We start from the raw sequence: 14,856 nt of genomic DNA, 5'->3' as shown, positions 1-14,856 counted from the left end.
ACAATGTGAATAGACAACATGTGGTTTGGAGCAGTCTATTACTGAAGCTTGAGAAGCCCTCTTTTAGCAGCTATCTGACTGTGTAGGAAGGTGGTAAGCCTGTACTCCTCAGTGCTACAGACGTCTTCGCCAAGGTTGGGCAAGTCATTACAGTTTCTCTGTCTACAAAATGGAGCTAATGACAGTGCCTCACCAGTGCTAGCGGCAGCCTTTCCACTAAGAATAGTGTATGCTCCTTTTTGTTAATGCTTGTGGCACATGCTAAGATCTCAGCTGGGTGTGCTTCTTCAGTGTGAGCTGCATTACCAGAACCTCACAGTTTGAAAACGTAGTTCTGTTTCTTCATTGAAAAAGTTGTAATACTTTTAATGACCTCAAGCTGTTGCGTTTAATACATGTCTTCCATTTTAAAGGCTCTCCCCACTAGGCTGAATAATCCTGTCAAAGACTGAGTGCAGTTCAAGCTTGTGTTAATAGCTGTGAGGGGCAGTGTAGTACATCTAGTCTGTAGTAATACCAAGTAAAGCATCTAGTCATGCTCTCAGTGAAAGCACTGCAATCTATGCTTTAGGACGTTTACTATAAGGAAAAATTTCATACATTTTATCCATAAATGCTTCTTTAAAAACTGTTCTCATATTGTGATGGTTGTAAAGGCTAGCTGTGAGGAATAAAGGAGGCTGAAAATGCTGAATTGCTTAAATTTCTAAGTTTAGGCAGCTAGCTTATTGGGGTGTATGGGTGGGTGAGCAGAGTGTACCTGGCTATGTGTGAATAAAAGACTGATCTGCTTGAATTCACATGGTAGATTCCATGGCATGCAGAGGAGTAAGAACTTCTTTCAGTATATTCCTCACTATCTGATATTGAAATAGTGCAATGTTGAACACAGTGTTTTGTAGCTTGCTGTTAATTACATGGAATTTTCTATACTCCAAGCTTGTTAGTTTATTTGTTTTTTTGGAGGGAGGGTTGTTTTTTTTTTAAATCCTGATGTGATCTCTTGCTCAGCAGAGATAAACTGATTTCTAAATACTACATAAAACATTAACATATTTATGCACAACTATAACAGAAACACAATCCTGTTTTACCTCCCCTTCTCGAATGACAACATCCTTTTGTTTCCCATTTTCAATTATCTTCAAGCACATATCTCCTTGAACCTGATAAAAAAGCTGAAGGAATAGAAAGATAATATTAATGCAGCCACTATAAAACATTTTGTACTTCATATTATGTATATAAAGAATATGTGTAAAAATACATTCAATGTGTAATTGCAAATATTTGCATATTTTATGTAACAATAAATAACAGACTAATAACATTTTGCAAGTGTTACTAAATATGTTTTATTTCCATTATCTTAGTAAGAATTGACTATCTATCCAAGAGGTCTGCAGCTACACATAAGGCTGTTCTGTGAACCTAATGGAACTCCACTGTGCTGATTGCAATTATTTTTTGTAGGGCTCAGTGTCATGGATCAGGCATCTATTAATTACAGGATACGTAAAGCTTAATTTCAGATTTAGCAGGGTCTTCATTTAGTCAAACTAAACATCACTTTTCCAAATAAGTTCCAGATATGCATGCACAGGGTTTTTGGTATGCTTTTTCAATTTTTTTAATGGAGCTTTTTCATTTTGGAAGAATTGCTCATTTGGAGGCTGTTCTGCTTTATTTTTGTGGGCATCTTCAAAGCCCAGCAACAGCTGCTGCTCTTCCTCGTGTGTATGTAAAAGGGTTAAATTCCATGTATGAGGACAGAACTACTGAACCCATAATTCTGTCTTCAGTGACCTTTCCACAGCTGTTTTCAGTCTAAAAACAGCTCTGTTTTGTGGGGGCTTTGAGGTGCTCACATCTATCCTCATGTTTCATGACAGAACTGTGCTATGATCTTTAAGAAGGGATCTTTGACCTGAACTAATGGCCACATTTTCCCTCATTTTTATGTAGTACAGAGCAATAATCCTTCAGAAAGTCTACTTTTCTGCCATGTTTTTATATGCTTTCCATGTCTGATTTACCAAATCTAGAAACCAAACAGATTAAGTCATATAAATGCTAGTGCAGCTGAAACCTGATTCACAGTTAGAACTATAACAAAAAAAGACCCTATTTATAGTAATTCATTATGATTTTAGCAAAATATAAAATAAATAGAGTAAAGAAGAAAAAGCTGAAGTATACAAACACCCTGAACTGAACCTTTTCCAACATTAGAAAAGCTTAAATAATTTTTTTTAATCGAGTTTACTTCCAAAAGAGTTTTAAATTATTAATACATGCCCCCTGGAATTGAAGAAACACCTCTGTGAACATGAGAAAGAATAAATACACTGCTAAGGGAACGAAACAATAGGGAGAATTGAAGAGCTACTGGAAAAGAGCTCATGCTGAGAGCTTTTACACAAGAGAAAAGTTCACCTTGTGCCAGAGACATCACCACAGATAAATTATATCTCTTGTCTAGATGGCCACAGTGCCAGGCTACTTATCCTCCTTGCACTCCATTCCCCTGTGTTCTTTTCCTGTCATTTTCTTTGATGTTACCAAATAACTGTACAAAAAGCTATAGCAGCCCTCGTTAACAGAGCACATTGGGCAGGGCTTTACTGCTCATTGCATGACTGTATGATGGTGACTTCAGTGGGGAAATGACTTCTTCTTTTCAAAGAAGACTCATATAAGACCGTATGATCTTGATGGATTATCACACCAGCCATGGGTAATGTGACACTGGTAATGCTGAAACTGGAAGAGCATTTTGGCAATCTTGATTTTTGGAGTGTTACCTTCCATATAACAACTGCTAGAGCTATTACTGAACATATGCATAGGATGTGCAGAAAGGAAAGAACAACAGAAGCAGAGTTTATCCTGCTTGTGACATGAATCGTGCTGCTGAGCAACCTTTCTGGAAATGAAAGACTTGAGAGGGGACATGGGCTATCAAGTTCACAGGTCAAGCATCACAGTTGTAAGGAAAGATTATGAACATTAAATTATGAATTAAAAGAATTGTTCTGCAGCTAGAAAAGAGGAATGACGTGGGCTACACATTGTAAATGAAAGTGGTTTTGTGACTGAATTTAAATAGTACCTTTCACTGTAAATTATGCTCTATTCTTCAAAAATACTTTTTTTTTTAATATTGTCTGAGTGCTTCAGTCATCCATAAATCATCTGATGTAACTATGCTTAGTACAAGTGGCAGTAATTACTGAATCTACTGCTTTGCTTCCAATATAACCTGAACTTTTTATCAAGAAAACTGTCAACTATTTAATATTTAGTTACAGTCCATTCCTTTTCACAGGACAGTTTGGCAATACAGTGCAGTCTTTTTGATGGAAAGTTACGTTTTCTAAATACTGACTTAGCTTTGCCTTTTTGGCAAATCTAATGTTTTCCTAAGTCTCTTCTGGAAAAAAAAATCAAAGCCTGAGTAAAAAAGTTCTGCTGTATATGTATGGATACACACAAATATATATACCTATATAGATAAGATAGTAAATTAATAGGTTCATGCCACCTGAAAATATAATTTTTCTCAATTGTTCTCTTCTTACTAGAATAATCTAGTATCCATTCCCTATGGTAGCAATAAAAAGTGAGGAAAAGTGCAGTATTTCCACTTCATAAGCATCTTATTAATGACAAGGTTTCTTGTTACATGAAGTATATGTAAACCCTTGTAGAAAAGCCTAGATTTGTATACTGCTACTGCATAATGGGTCACAATTGGGCATGAATTTGTCTTTCTGAATGAAAAATGTATCTCAAGGAAAAAACCAAAGTTGCTCACCAGTCTTTTTATCTTTTTTCTTCCTAAATGGGCTTATTTATTTATTATTACCTCTTCCTTTTTTCCTTTAATTTTCCAAGACTTTGGCCTTTTGCTTATTATGTGGTATGTTTTCATTATGATGACACTAAAAACACCTCCTCTTATTAATTCTCATCTCCCCTTACCTCTAGAACTTATGACCCACCTAGAAGTGCCTTTTTACCCTAAACGTTAACATAATTTCATTACATTGCTCAGTATGATCATTAAAGCTCCAGATATAGCTATGAAAACTAAACTGAAAACACCTTAATCCTGAGAGTGTGGTTTTTGACTCATTTAATTTTCTTTCAATTCTCTTCCTTAGTCTGCTTCACCCTTCTTGGTCATACTTCAAACCTGATAGTATTGTGTTAAGCTGAAGGGGAAGGCAGCTTGACCAGTGCTGAATCACTCTCAAGTCTGTGCAGGTATTTCATTCAATTAGGAATATACATAAAATAAATTATTCTGCCATTGGAGACAAAAGAGGGAGATGCACAGAGGTGGGAGTTCATTGTTTCCTTCAGTGGAAGCATCATTGAAGCTGCTTGTCTTGGTAGGAATTCATTTCAACAGGGTAGTACAATCACAGATGTGTGGCTATACCTTAAGAAGGTATGTGTATCCTAGCAGAGTAAAGAAGGAAACATCTAGTAGTGAAAGAGTACAGTATTTATGATATATCTGTGTTTGCTGGGTTTTTAAAGTCTATTTTATGTACAGCAATGTATGTAATTTAATTTAGGTATGTCTTTGATATCAAACTCTGCTCAAACATAGGAGGCCAGAGCTTTGTGAGGGCTTTTACAGCTGACAGCTTATTTACAGACCTCTAAAGAGACCTGCAATTTGCAGTGTACTTGGAGAACTGACTGCTTCTCAAAGTGAAATTTGGGATTGCTCAACACTTCTGGGATTAGGCTCTGACTTGACATATCCTGGTTTGTATTGCTTGTCATATTGCTAAGTATTAAATTAATTTGCAGAGCAAATCAAATTCTGATGTGGGAGTAGAGCTTGAGTGTTTTACAGACTTCAGTGGTGACTGATCTATTTAAGCACAGAAAACCAATTTTCTCCCTCTCTCATCACAAGGGTTTTTCAGCCATCAGAAGTCTGGAAGGAAAACAGATGAGGAAGGCAGAGAAAACTGTGGAGAGGTTTTGGTGTGGGGTTATTTCCCCTCTGCTCATTTACATGTCATCTGTGAAAGCTGAATACTAGCCAAAACTCACCCCAACAAGCTTATGCAGCAAACTTATTTCCAAAGACACAATCTCCTGCTGATGCAAAAGAATCATCCCTCTTACTACTTTGTAATAGGAGCCTTGTTTCTTAGTAAAATATTCCAAGAGTCTTCACCAGCTAAATGTGGGATTTTTTTAAATGTAAAGAGACATAAATATTTTCTTGATTTGCTGTGACTCATTCTCAGATTTGAGATACAAGCAGCATTAAACTACCTACTAGAATGCCCACCTAGTCCCTCCTCCCCTCATTTTTCAGACATCCACTACCCTCATAAAATGCAAAGGGCAAATTGATCTGACAGGGAAGAGTTTCTCAATAGCATTCTGACTAGACAGCAGCATGCACTAGAAGGGGTCAGGCTTCATTTAAGCAGATAATTTGTCAGAAACTGGAGCCAAGTCTTACTCTGGGTGTCTGTGTGAGAGGGATAAAAAGAGAAATCAAAACTCAGGTTAGAAAACTCAGATGAGCTGTGGCACATGTGACCTCAAACCTATATTGTGTTTCAGAGCATGATGCTATACTATGTCTCAGTCAGACCATGTAAATAAGCTAGGAGAAGCTGAAGAGGCATTTCTGTTCTGACAGTCCTCTTTAGAACTGAAGTGTAAGGGCTCTGATCTGTGGGGCTGTGTCAATACTTAGGTGGCCCTGTCTATAGGAAACATGATCTCTGGATGTTGAGAGTAGAAACTTAGGATAAAATACAGCACAATGGGAAGCAGGACTTTTAAAACCAAGTGGAATATATGCCAATGCATAATTGTTGCAGGTGGTAGATGAAAGGCTAATTTGAATTTCTCTGCATGGAACTTCAGTATTTTATAGACTCAACATCAGAACATAAATTGCTAAGAAGTCAAAGTCAGCTACTTGAGATTCATTGTGTTTAAGGGGTGGACTGAAGTGGGCAAAGAGACAGCAGCCTAACTACTTTTGTGATCCTAGATTTAGCTGTTAGCATATCTCACTTTCCCCCAAAGCAGCCCACATGATGCAGTAAATAAAATCTGAAATTCTTTTACCATAGGCTTTGTTATGATTGTGGGGTTTGTCTGTCATTAACTTCCTCCAAAATATACGGTCCCCTTCTGTTTTCACTTACCTTATTTCTTTGGAAGCTATATGATGAACTTAGAAGATCAGAAGGGTTTTTTTTCCACTCTCAGGTTTTACAAGTAAGGAAAAATGAAGTAAATACACCATAATGCCTGTGAGCTGTGTCAACAGCGAAAGTCTTGTCACAAAAGCTACTGTACGATGAAAAATTCAGGAGATAAAGATATGTTGAGGACTGTTCTCTGGTATCTGAAATGCACCTGCTACCCCATAGCAGTGAGGAGTTGAGCCCAAGAGGACACCCTCAAGCTGCACCAGGGGACGCTCAAGTTGGACATCTGTAAGAACTTCACAGAAAGGGTTGTCAAGCATTGAAACGAGCTGCCCAGAGAGGTGATATTCAGAAACCATTGGACATGGCACTTAGTGCCATGGTCTAGTTGACAAGGTCGTGATTGGTCAAAGACTGGACTCGATGATCTTGGAGGTCTTTTCCAACCTAAATGATTCCATGACCATGTTAGGCTACCACAGAAGCTTTTGGTGATCTCACCAAGTTGTCTACACAAGAATTGTAGTCACTAGTCTGTGTAATCCAAAACTCTCTTGACAAGTGAGGTACAAAATAATGAATAATGATTACTTTGAAACACTCACAGCACTAGCTATATAGCACAAACTCTTTCAATAAAGTTCTGTCTGTATGAGCTACATAGGCCCATTCTCACAGCAGTTTTTTGCCCTGTTTCAACAGAACATGCATTTCCTAAAGCAACTTGGTTTCATTTTGAATGAGTCTGATTCAGAGGCAAAGAATGTCTGAGTAGATTTTTGTTGACTCTCTCTCTGTTCTGGTGGAGAAGGGAGCCCAGGGGAACTTAACACTTACAAGTAAGAAAAAGAGTGAATATGACCTAGTGGTGAAGTCCAGCCAAAGACTGTGAACGGTTTATCTCTTGTAAGGTGCAGCTTGATCTGGCTCTTTATAAAACCAGTCCAAAGGAAACCAGTCTTGGATACGAGACAGTACTTCTGTAATGAAGTGTGGCAAAGAAGTAGTGTACAGAAATTTAAGAAGAAAGTGAAGCAGAACAGAGAAAACTAAGAAGGAAGAAAATAGAAGAGTTACTTATTTAGGAAATGCTTCCTTGTTGAGAGGAGGAAAAAAAATTGTGGTAGACTAGCTGTCATTTTAGCCTAAATGACTGTTCAGAGGACAATTCTAAAGGCTTTGAAGAGAGTCCAAATCAAGCCACCATTTTTTTCCCTAATTAGCCAATCAGAACTACTCTTCCTGATACACCTGCATCTTAACAGCACCAGCAGAGAACAGCTGGGGAGCAGGAGGATGCTCCTCAGCCCCTATCTCTGCATGGGAACCTCTTGCTGCAGTGAACTGCTGACTGACAAGCGCAAACTCTGTGATAACAGATACGGTAGCAAGTGGACAGATATAAACAACCTTAAATTTAACTTTACAAACCAACCCTTCTTTGCTATCAGAATACTACTATAGAATAGTATCAGCTAAAGTGGCCTAAAGGATTTGTGGGTTTTTGCATTTGTGATTTGGCCAGCTGACAGTATGCCTATATAGTCTGTCTTCAAATTATCACACAGATCTATAAAAATGACCTTTTTTCTGCCAAAATAATAAGCTGAATGTGGTTTTGAATGGTGCTTTCTTTTTTTTAATCCCAAATCTAATTTAGGAATATGCCCTTTTACTAGGATACTTTCTACCTCACAATTCTTCCCTAATGAGAAGCACGCTTCTAAATTAGGTCACAGGAAGGTGCAAATGGGTCTGATAAAAAGCTATGGGAAAATGCAATGAATTACTATAACGTAATTCCATAAAAGTGAACAAAATTGGCCCATATGTTAAAGTGCTATGTAACTGATAATGCTTCTGATGTGTGTATTGCCAATTTTCCTATGTAACAGGAATTTACATTTCCACTATTGCTGAGTAATTGTGGGAAGTTTTCTATGTAAATGAAGATGTACTGATACCTAAAAAAATCTTGTTTCCACTTGAATTAGCCAAAATATATCAATATGCAACAATATAATAAGAATAGGTCTTTATAGATATAGCTAAATTTTAATATTATTGAAAAGTCATATAAAGAGTTCATTAAAGGTAGACCAAGTTTTTTCCAACAGAGGAACATCTTGCATCATAAAAAAATAGAACAACTAACTTAATCTAACTTTCCTTTTAAGGGAAGGGGAGGAGGAGATAAATCTAAAAAAAGAAAAAAAAGAGAATGGGAATGGGTTGGGAACCAATGACAATTTAGTATGAACTGGGACATTCAGGGAGAGACAAGATTGTAAATAAAAGGACAAAAAAAAAAGTTTGATATTGTCATACAAACTATTGTACCAGTTAAACTTCAGCTCATTTCTCTGTGTTCCTCACTTAGTGTATAGCTCTAATGTATTATTCAGAGCAAGAAAATAAATTAATTCTACTAAGCTAAAAATGTTAAACTACAGGAAAAAAATTATATCATTAATCTCCACATGTACTTTCACATACCTTCATTTTATGCTATGTCAAACCTTGGTAACAAATTTCACTTACTCTTTTTTTAATCCAATATATGATACTTAATAATACACCATAACAGCAGCGTACAGATTAGATATTCTCCTTGGTGCTCTCTGAGCTGTCATGCTACAGCTGTGATGCTCCTTTCCCAGGGATCTAATCACGTTGACAAAACCAGGTTTTGTTTTCCCCAGGTAAGTATCTCTAGAATTTCCTTGTAAATACAGGATGGATACATAATCTGCTCTGAGACCTGGCTTGCATCCTCACCAGCCCAAGCAACCTGACAGCCCGATGCTGGGTGTTACCAGCGCTCCCCCTGCGCAGCCCACAAGAAGGGACGTAATGGGTAACCTGGTATGTGATGCACATGCCTGTGCCCACAGCCACAGGTGGGCTGTGAGACCCTGGTGGCAATCCAAAGCAGGCAGGAGTCACACAGTGGTAACTCTGCATCTGTTCTTTCAGAGCCTTACTGTTATAATGGCTACAAACACCTGCATGGCACAATTACATCAGAAAGTTAATGTTGTGAAATGCTTGGTAGTTGATTGTGGGAGAAATGATTCAACAATAAGTAAACAAATTTTTCTTTCTTTTTTTAAGAATTTATTGCATTTGACCCACTTCTGCCTTAAACTATGTAGATGCTTAGGCTTGGGTTTCCAAAGGTACTTCAAATTAGGTAGCTAAACTGGAACTGAATGAGATTAAATTACCCTGTTGGGAAGCAAGTCAAATTGTCCCTCATCATGACATCCTTACCGCCAGGCCTCTAGTGACCACTTTCCCTTAGGGTTTTTTCAGAGCCAGTTGTGGATTCAGAGAAGTCCTCAGCCAAACAAATAATTTCACGGAAAGGGCAGTAAACAGACTAGATGTAAATTGTTACAATTTTGATAGTTTTCTACTCTTTCTTCCTGTATTCCGTATTTGACATAATGGCTACTCACAACACAAAGCAGTGGGATGGCTTAGCCTTTATACAGAAGATTTGCAGCAAAGGGGACTGATTTAAAAAATATTTAAACACACTATTCTTTAACTTTCCATAACCGCATGAAAGCTGAAATGCTGATAATTTTCATGAAGTCCAGAGAAAAGGTATTTTCTAGTGAATTAAAATATTTAATTTTGATTTTTGAATGTCAAAATTATTTTTGAAATATAGATCCATCTTTGGAAACAAAATATCACTTTATAAATATTGTTACCTTTCCAAAGTTTTGTTCCAAAATGTTGAAATGGGATATTTCAATGTGTCAGAACACTTTCTCTAGTTTCCTGTTTGAAATGAATTATAGCAAAACAGATCTATCTGATCCCATGTGCTTGTTTCAAAGGAAATGCACAGATGGTGTATGGTTCTGGTGAATGATTCTGTTGAAGTCTATGAATAGATCTAATAAATACAACATCACTGAGCCTGGCATTGCTAATTTGTAGCTGTAGCTTCAAAAGCAGCTGCATTTTAATCATTATAGATCAATTAAATTGGTAAAATATAAACAACTTATATGTTACCTCTTCTCCTTCTTCAATATGATAATCCTTCCTTTCATTTGGCCCTCCAACAAACATCACATTTAATTGATAGCGATGCCTAGAAAAGAAAGACATTTTAAAGCTACCTCTATCCATGATTTTCTTTTTTTTTTTTTTTTAATTCTGTTAGGACAATGAGTCAAGGAAATAATGTTGAGTGAAAAGTAGCCTCCAGAACGAGAACTCAAAGAACTTGGATACATCTCTCCACTCTGTCACTGTCCTGTTTTGTGATCTGAGGCCAACTACCTCCCTCCTGGGGTTTCAGTGCCTCCAGCTACCAAAAGGGGACGACAACAATAGCTACCAACTGTGGAAAGAAGTTTGAATTGTAAAGATAAAGAATGCCACCTGAGAGACAGGAAAGAGGAACACAGCTCTTCAACCTGAGTGGATTAGGTAATGATAAAACTCTTTTAAAAGTTAATAAAGGTAAAAACATGTTTTTTCCCCCCATATTGGTAGAATTACTAGAGATACTGATGGTAGGAATTATCAGCTAACTTCTATTTATACTGGTTTTGCTAAGCTGGAACAACATTACAATGGTTTCATTGTGGTTGTGGCTAATTCAGAAAAGGAGATACCAGGCCCTTTCTTATCCTTACCTCTTTTAAGGGTCCAAATGAGCACTTCTCTCAGCTGTCACACAGAATAGCTATCATGCCAATTACCTATCAGTCCATTCACACTAATAAAGAGGCAAAGTAACAGCTTTTCTTTGCTAAAAAACTTTCTAAATCAGGACTGTTAGCTGTGATTCAAAATTTGTTCTTAGATCTCCTTATGGTAAGCATCATATTCTGAATTCAGAAGAAGAGCTTTAGAAGTATCTGTAATCATCTTTGTCAAGGGTTTTGATTTTGCACTAACTGCTTGTTGTTGAGGTTAAAAAGTATTTAAACTTGTAAGATTAATACAATTACTTAAAATACAATGTAAGAGTTGCAGTTTAATTATATGTATCCTTTCTTGACTTTGGTAACAGGTGGTGCTTCAGGAACTGAGGTTTTCTTTTGAAATCCCAAATAGATATTTAAAAATTTTGATCCTCTCAAGTGTATGGAACACAACATAATAAAAGCTTGAAAGCCATACTAACTTTAGACACCTAAAGTTCTACTGATTTGCTGTGGGACCTAGTTTTTAACTGTTAATTCTCTTAAACCACAGGATTTTAAGTTACTTAAATGCTTTGAGGTGGTTGCCTTCCAGTGAGGCAGTAGGAGGCAATGAGATTACCTCATAAATATTTACTCAGCACATAAAGGATGATGCCTTTAAAAACATGTTGGAAATCTATTAGTTGCTTCTTGGAAAATTGCCTAAAACTTTTGCAGAAGCCCTGAAAACAATTAGGTAGTACCAGAGGCTGGTGATGAGAGATCTCTTCTACACAGGCTAATGCTGCATTGGAAAAAGAGAATTTTCTTTTTTTTTAATCTATTCAATTTTTATCACAAAAAATATATTTCTTGCATCACTGTGGCTTTTTGAAACATTTCTGGGGAAGACCACTGATAAATGTCACATTCCAAAGTCACTTAAGGATTACACAGAACTGCTGGTAGGTGGTACAGAACAGTGCAGTTGTAACAAAAAAGATTCAACCTACTGATGAGGAAGGCAATCAAAATACTAAAATTTTACCATTGTCATTGGTAACCTTTAGAAATTGATATGCCTTACAAAATGCTTCCTAATCCATTTTGAAAAATGAAAGGAATGAAAACACTCATAATGGGAAGATACTTTCCTCATTCTCTCTCATTGTGAAAGTATTGTAGTGATTTGAGTGCCACAATTTTTCAATTTAACATACAACTGTAATCTCAACACAAAATTGGCAGTAAGGATGTGCCCTTTACCTTTTCTTAGTCTTGCAACCATTGCTTGTAAAAGCAACCTTTGCACCTTAAATGGAAATTAATATCAGTGCTACAGTATTGCCCATTCAGCTTTTCATTAGAAATAACACTTTAGGGTAGGGCAAGAGGCATGTTCTTTGATGGGTTTTTCAATGATTAAAATTATAAAGCAAGATTGGTATTTTTTAATTAAAATGAGATAAATGCTTTCTAATTTCTTTATAAAACCTGAGTCTATACCCTTCTTTAGAGAAGATCTTTTTTAATCAAAGCCTTCTGTATACAAGGTTTTAGACAAACTGGTTAGAGTATCCTTCTCTTAGATGGATGGCCTTACAGGGCTTAGTGAGCTCCATCTGCCCGGGTTTGGGGTTGGAGTTGTCCTTCTCCTAGGATGGTTGCCAGATGGCTAGTGAGCCCATCCTGCCCGTGAACACACTTTGTCTGACCCTTCAGCTGAGACCTGTCTGGCATGGGAGACCCTACCGGCGGCACAAACCACCTCCAGCAAAGCTCTCAACCTCATGAGGGCACGCAAGCTTCTCCCCTGCAACAAGGGGGTTGTCCTCAGTTTCAGTGACAAATCCTTGCTAATGTTTTGACTAGAAGGTGCCATATATTGGAAAATTTACATTGGAATTTATTCACAAGTTTTGATAGTGAGAACATGGATGGTGTACAACTGCATAATGCCACACTTGTATATTAGCTGTCTCATTCAGAATACAGTTCATAGCCTCTTCAGCCTCCCAACCCTCCTGACAGTGCTGGAAATGCCCTGGAAACGCACTCCTTCACTGCCCCCACCCTTCCTTTCTCCTTGTTATTCAGTGATATATACCACTGGTTTTGATTGCTCCTGCAGCTTTGACTTCTCTGCAATGCTGGAATGATCCTCAGCAGCTCTAGCAGCTACTTCAGGTCATAATTTAGTAGCACTAATCAGTTTGGTTATCTAAATCTTATTATTTGTGGAAGTGATACCATCTCCTCTGATTTCTAGGAGTTTATTCTGCAAAAGCTTGACACAAATCAACTCAGTCTTTCTGCCCATGAGGGACTTTGAGCTGGGGCAAGCATCTTGTAGTCAAGTTGATCTTTGCAGCTGCAAAGTCACTACAAAAGAGATTTCAGCCACTTTCTGTTCTTCAAAATAGCATTCTGACTGCAGTCTGATGAGGAACTACAACTTCTTAATAATCTTTACCATGTTATGCACTTTTGCAGCTTCCTCTTATAGCTAGAAATATCTTTATATTTAATAACTTGGTAAAAAATAATCTTTATTTACTTACATAAGCTTATTGCAAACAGGTGGCAAAAAGGCAGTTTTGTTTTCTTCTATCCATTTTCTCACATTGACAAGAAGCTCCATGGTCCACCAGCTATGAAACTTTTGACTGAGATATTACAGTTTGCAGAGTGCTCTTTCTGTGGGCAAACTGAAACTGCGTGTGATTCCAGCCCCAGTGCGCCGGGGATTGGTTGGCAGAAGAGGTGTTTCAGGCATCAGTGTCAAAGGGGACAGTCCATCAGCCAAAGGTTACTTTGAGTGCTAATGCTCCAGCAGCTTAGCTAATAATTGACTAGTGTTTTTAAAATATGTATTTTCATTGGAGACTAGTTTTTGCCCAAGAGGTTTCTTAATTCTCTTTACTGAATCACTGGGATGTGTGTGTTACCTCTCTGCAAAAATTGTCTTGTTACACAGGGTCAGGAAAATGGGCAAAGCTTGGGCATTCACACCTTTTTAATACAGAAGCCTCCCTTGGGATCTTCTGCCAAATAACCAAAGTACAGACATTTCCTGTAGTTGTAACACCAAAGGCAGCTGTCCACAAATGTTCATTTTAATTTGATCCACCTCTTTGCCAGTGTTGTAGCAGGGCTTGTTGGAGAGCTGAACCTATTTCTGTGATGCCCTTTGGGAAAGTGCAGCATACTGCCATCAAATTGTCAGGCACACAAGAAATTGAGAAGTACTGGGCATTCCCTATCTGTATTAGTCTTTATTCCCTCACTAGTTTCTGTTCAACATCCACACAGTTGCTAAGGAACTGCTCGCTCTGTTCCCCACCATCCTCAATTCTTTTAATAAGCAAATATATAAACATCTTTTCAGACTCCAAACACATGAAATGGGTGGTAAACAAAAACCTCCAAGACATCACAAAAATTTAGTGCTTTGGTCTTGACTCAGCTTAGTCTTCTGCTTATATCTACACTGTGCTTAGTGGGTGAATGTGTCTGCATATAAGGTTGCAATAGGATGTCATGAAAAGTGAGTGATGTATTGTCCATGGCTTGCACATATGAGCAGTAGAGCATGGGACTGAAGAGTCAGCATGCTGAACAGTCCTTATTTGTGAGTTCGTTACCTTACACCATTGTAATTTTATAATGGAAAAAAGCAAGGAAGTGTGTCTTTGAACTAATACTATGCTCTTATTCAAGTATGTGTAAGGGTGATTCTGCTTTACTTTCATCTCTATCACTTCTCTCCATTTTAGTTTAAACTCATTATGCAACTGATACAAAAAAATTCCATTCATTTTGGGATAAAACGATCCACACGTGGATTAGTTTCAGTGTATGAGTACAATCAAAGTGGGACTGACAATTATTTCCTCCGAAATAAGCTCAAAACGAATTATTATTGAATTTAATTATAAAACACCACCACGTTATTTATTAAGTACATAAAGTGTCTACCAGCAGAATGGCTGTGGTGA

The 14,856-nt window shown here is 37.4% G+C and overlaps 1 protein-coding gene across 1 annotated transcript in view; it reads right to left on the bottom strand.

Moving 5' to 3' along the window:
- HAAO (3-hydroxyanthranilate 3,4-dioxygenase) overlaps nucleotides 1-13,610 on the bottom strand; it is a 33,784-nt gene extending 20,174 nt beyond the window's left edge. Inside the window, exons 1-3 of the mRNA XM_071577538.1 lie at nucleotides 13,420-13,610; nucleotides 10,236-10,314; nucleotides 1,095-1,178 (exon numbers count right to left, since the gene is read on the bottom strand). Coding sequence (XP_071433639.1) covers nucleotides 1,095-1,178; nucleotides 10,236-10,314; nucleotides 13,420-13,499 — 243 coding nt within the window. The 5' untranslated portion in view covers nucleotides 13,500-13,610. The remainder of the gene's footprint in view (nucleotides 1-1,094; nucleotides 1,179-10,235; nucleotides 10,315-13,419) is intronic.
- Between the last annotated feature and the right edge of the window lie 1,246 nt (nucleotides 13,611-14,856).

The sequence above is a fragment of the Pithys albifrons genome, chromosome 2, assembly GCF_047495875.1.
Source record: "Pithys albifrons albifrons isolate INPA30051 chromosome 2, PitAlb_v1, whole genome shotgun sequence".
Lineage (NCBI taxonomy): Eukaryota > Metazoa > Chordata > Aves > Passeriformes > Thamnophilidae > Pithys > Pithys albifrons.
Note: the sequence above shows the minus strand (reverse complement) of the source record. Positions and strands in the feature narration are given on the sequence as shown.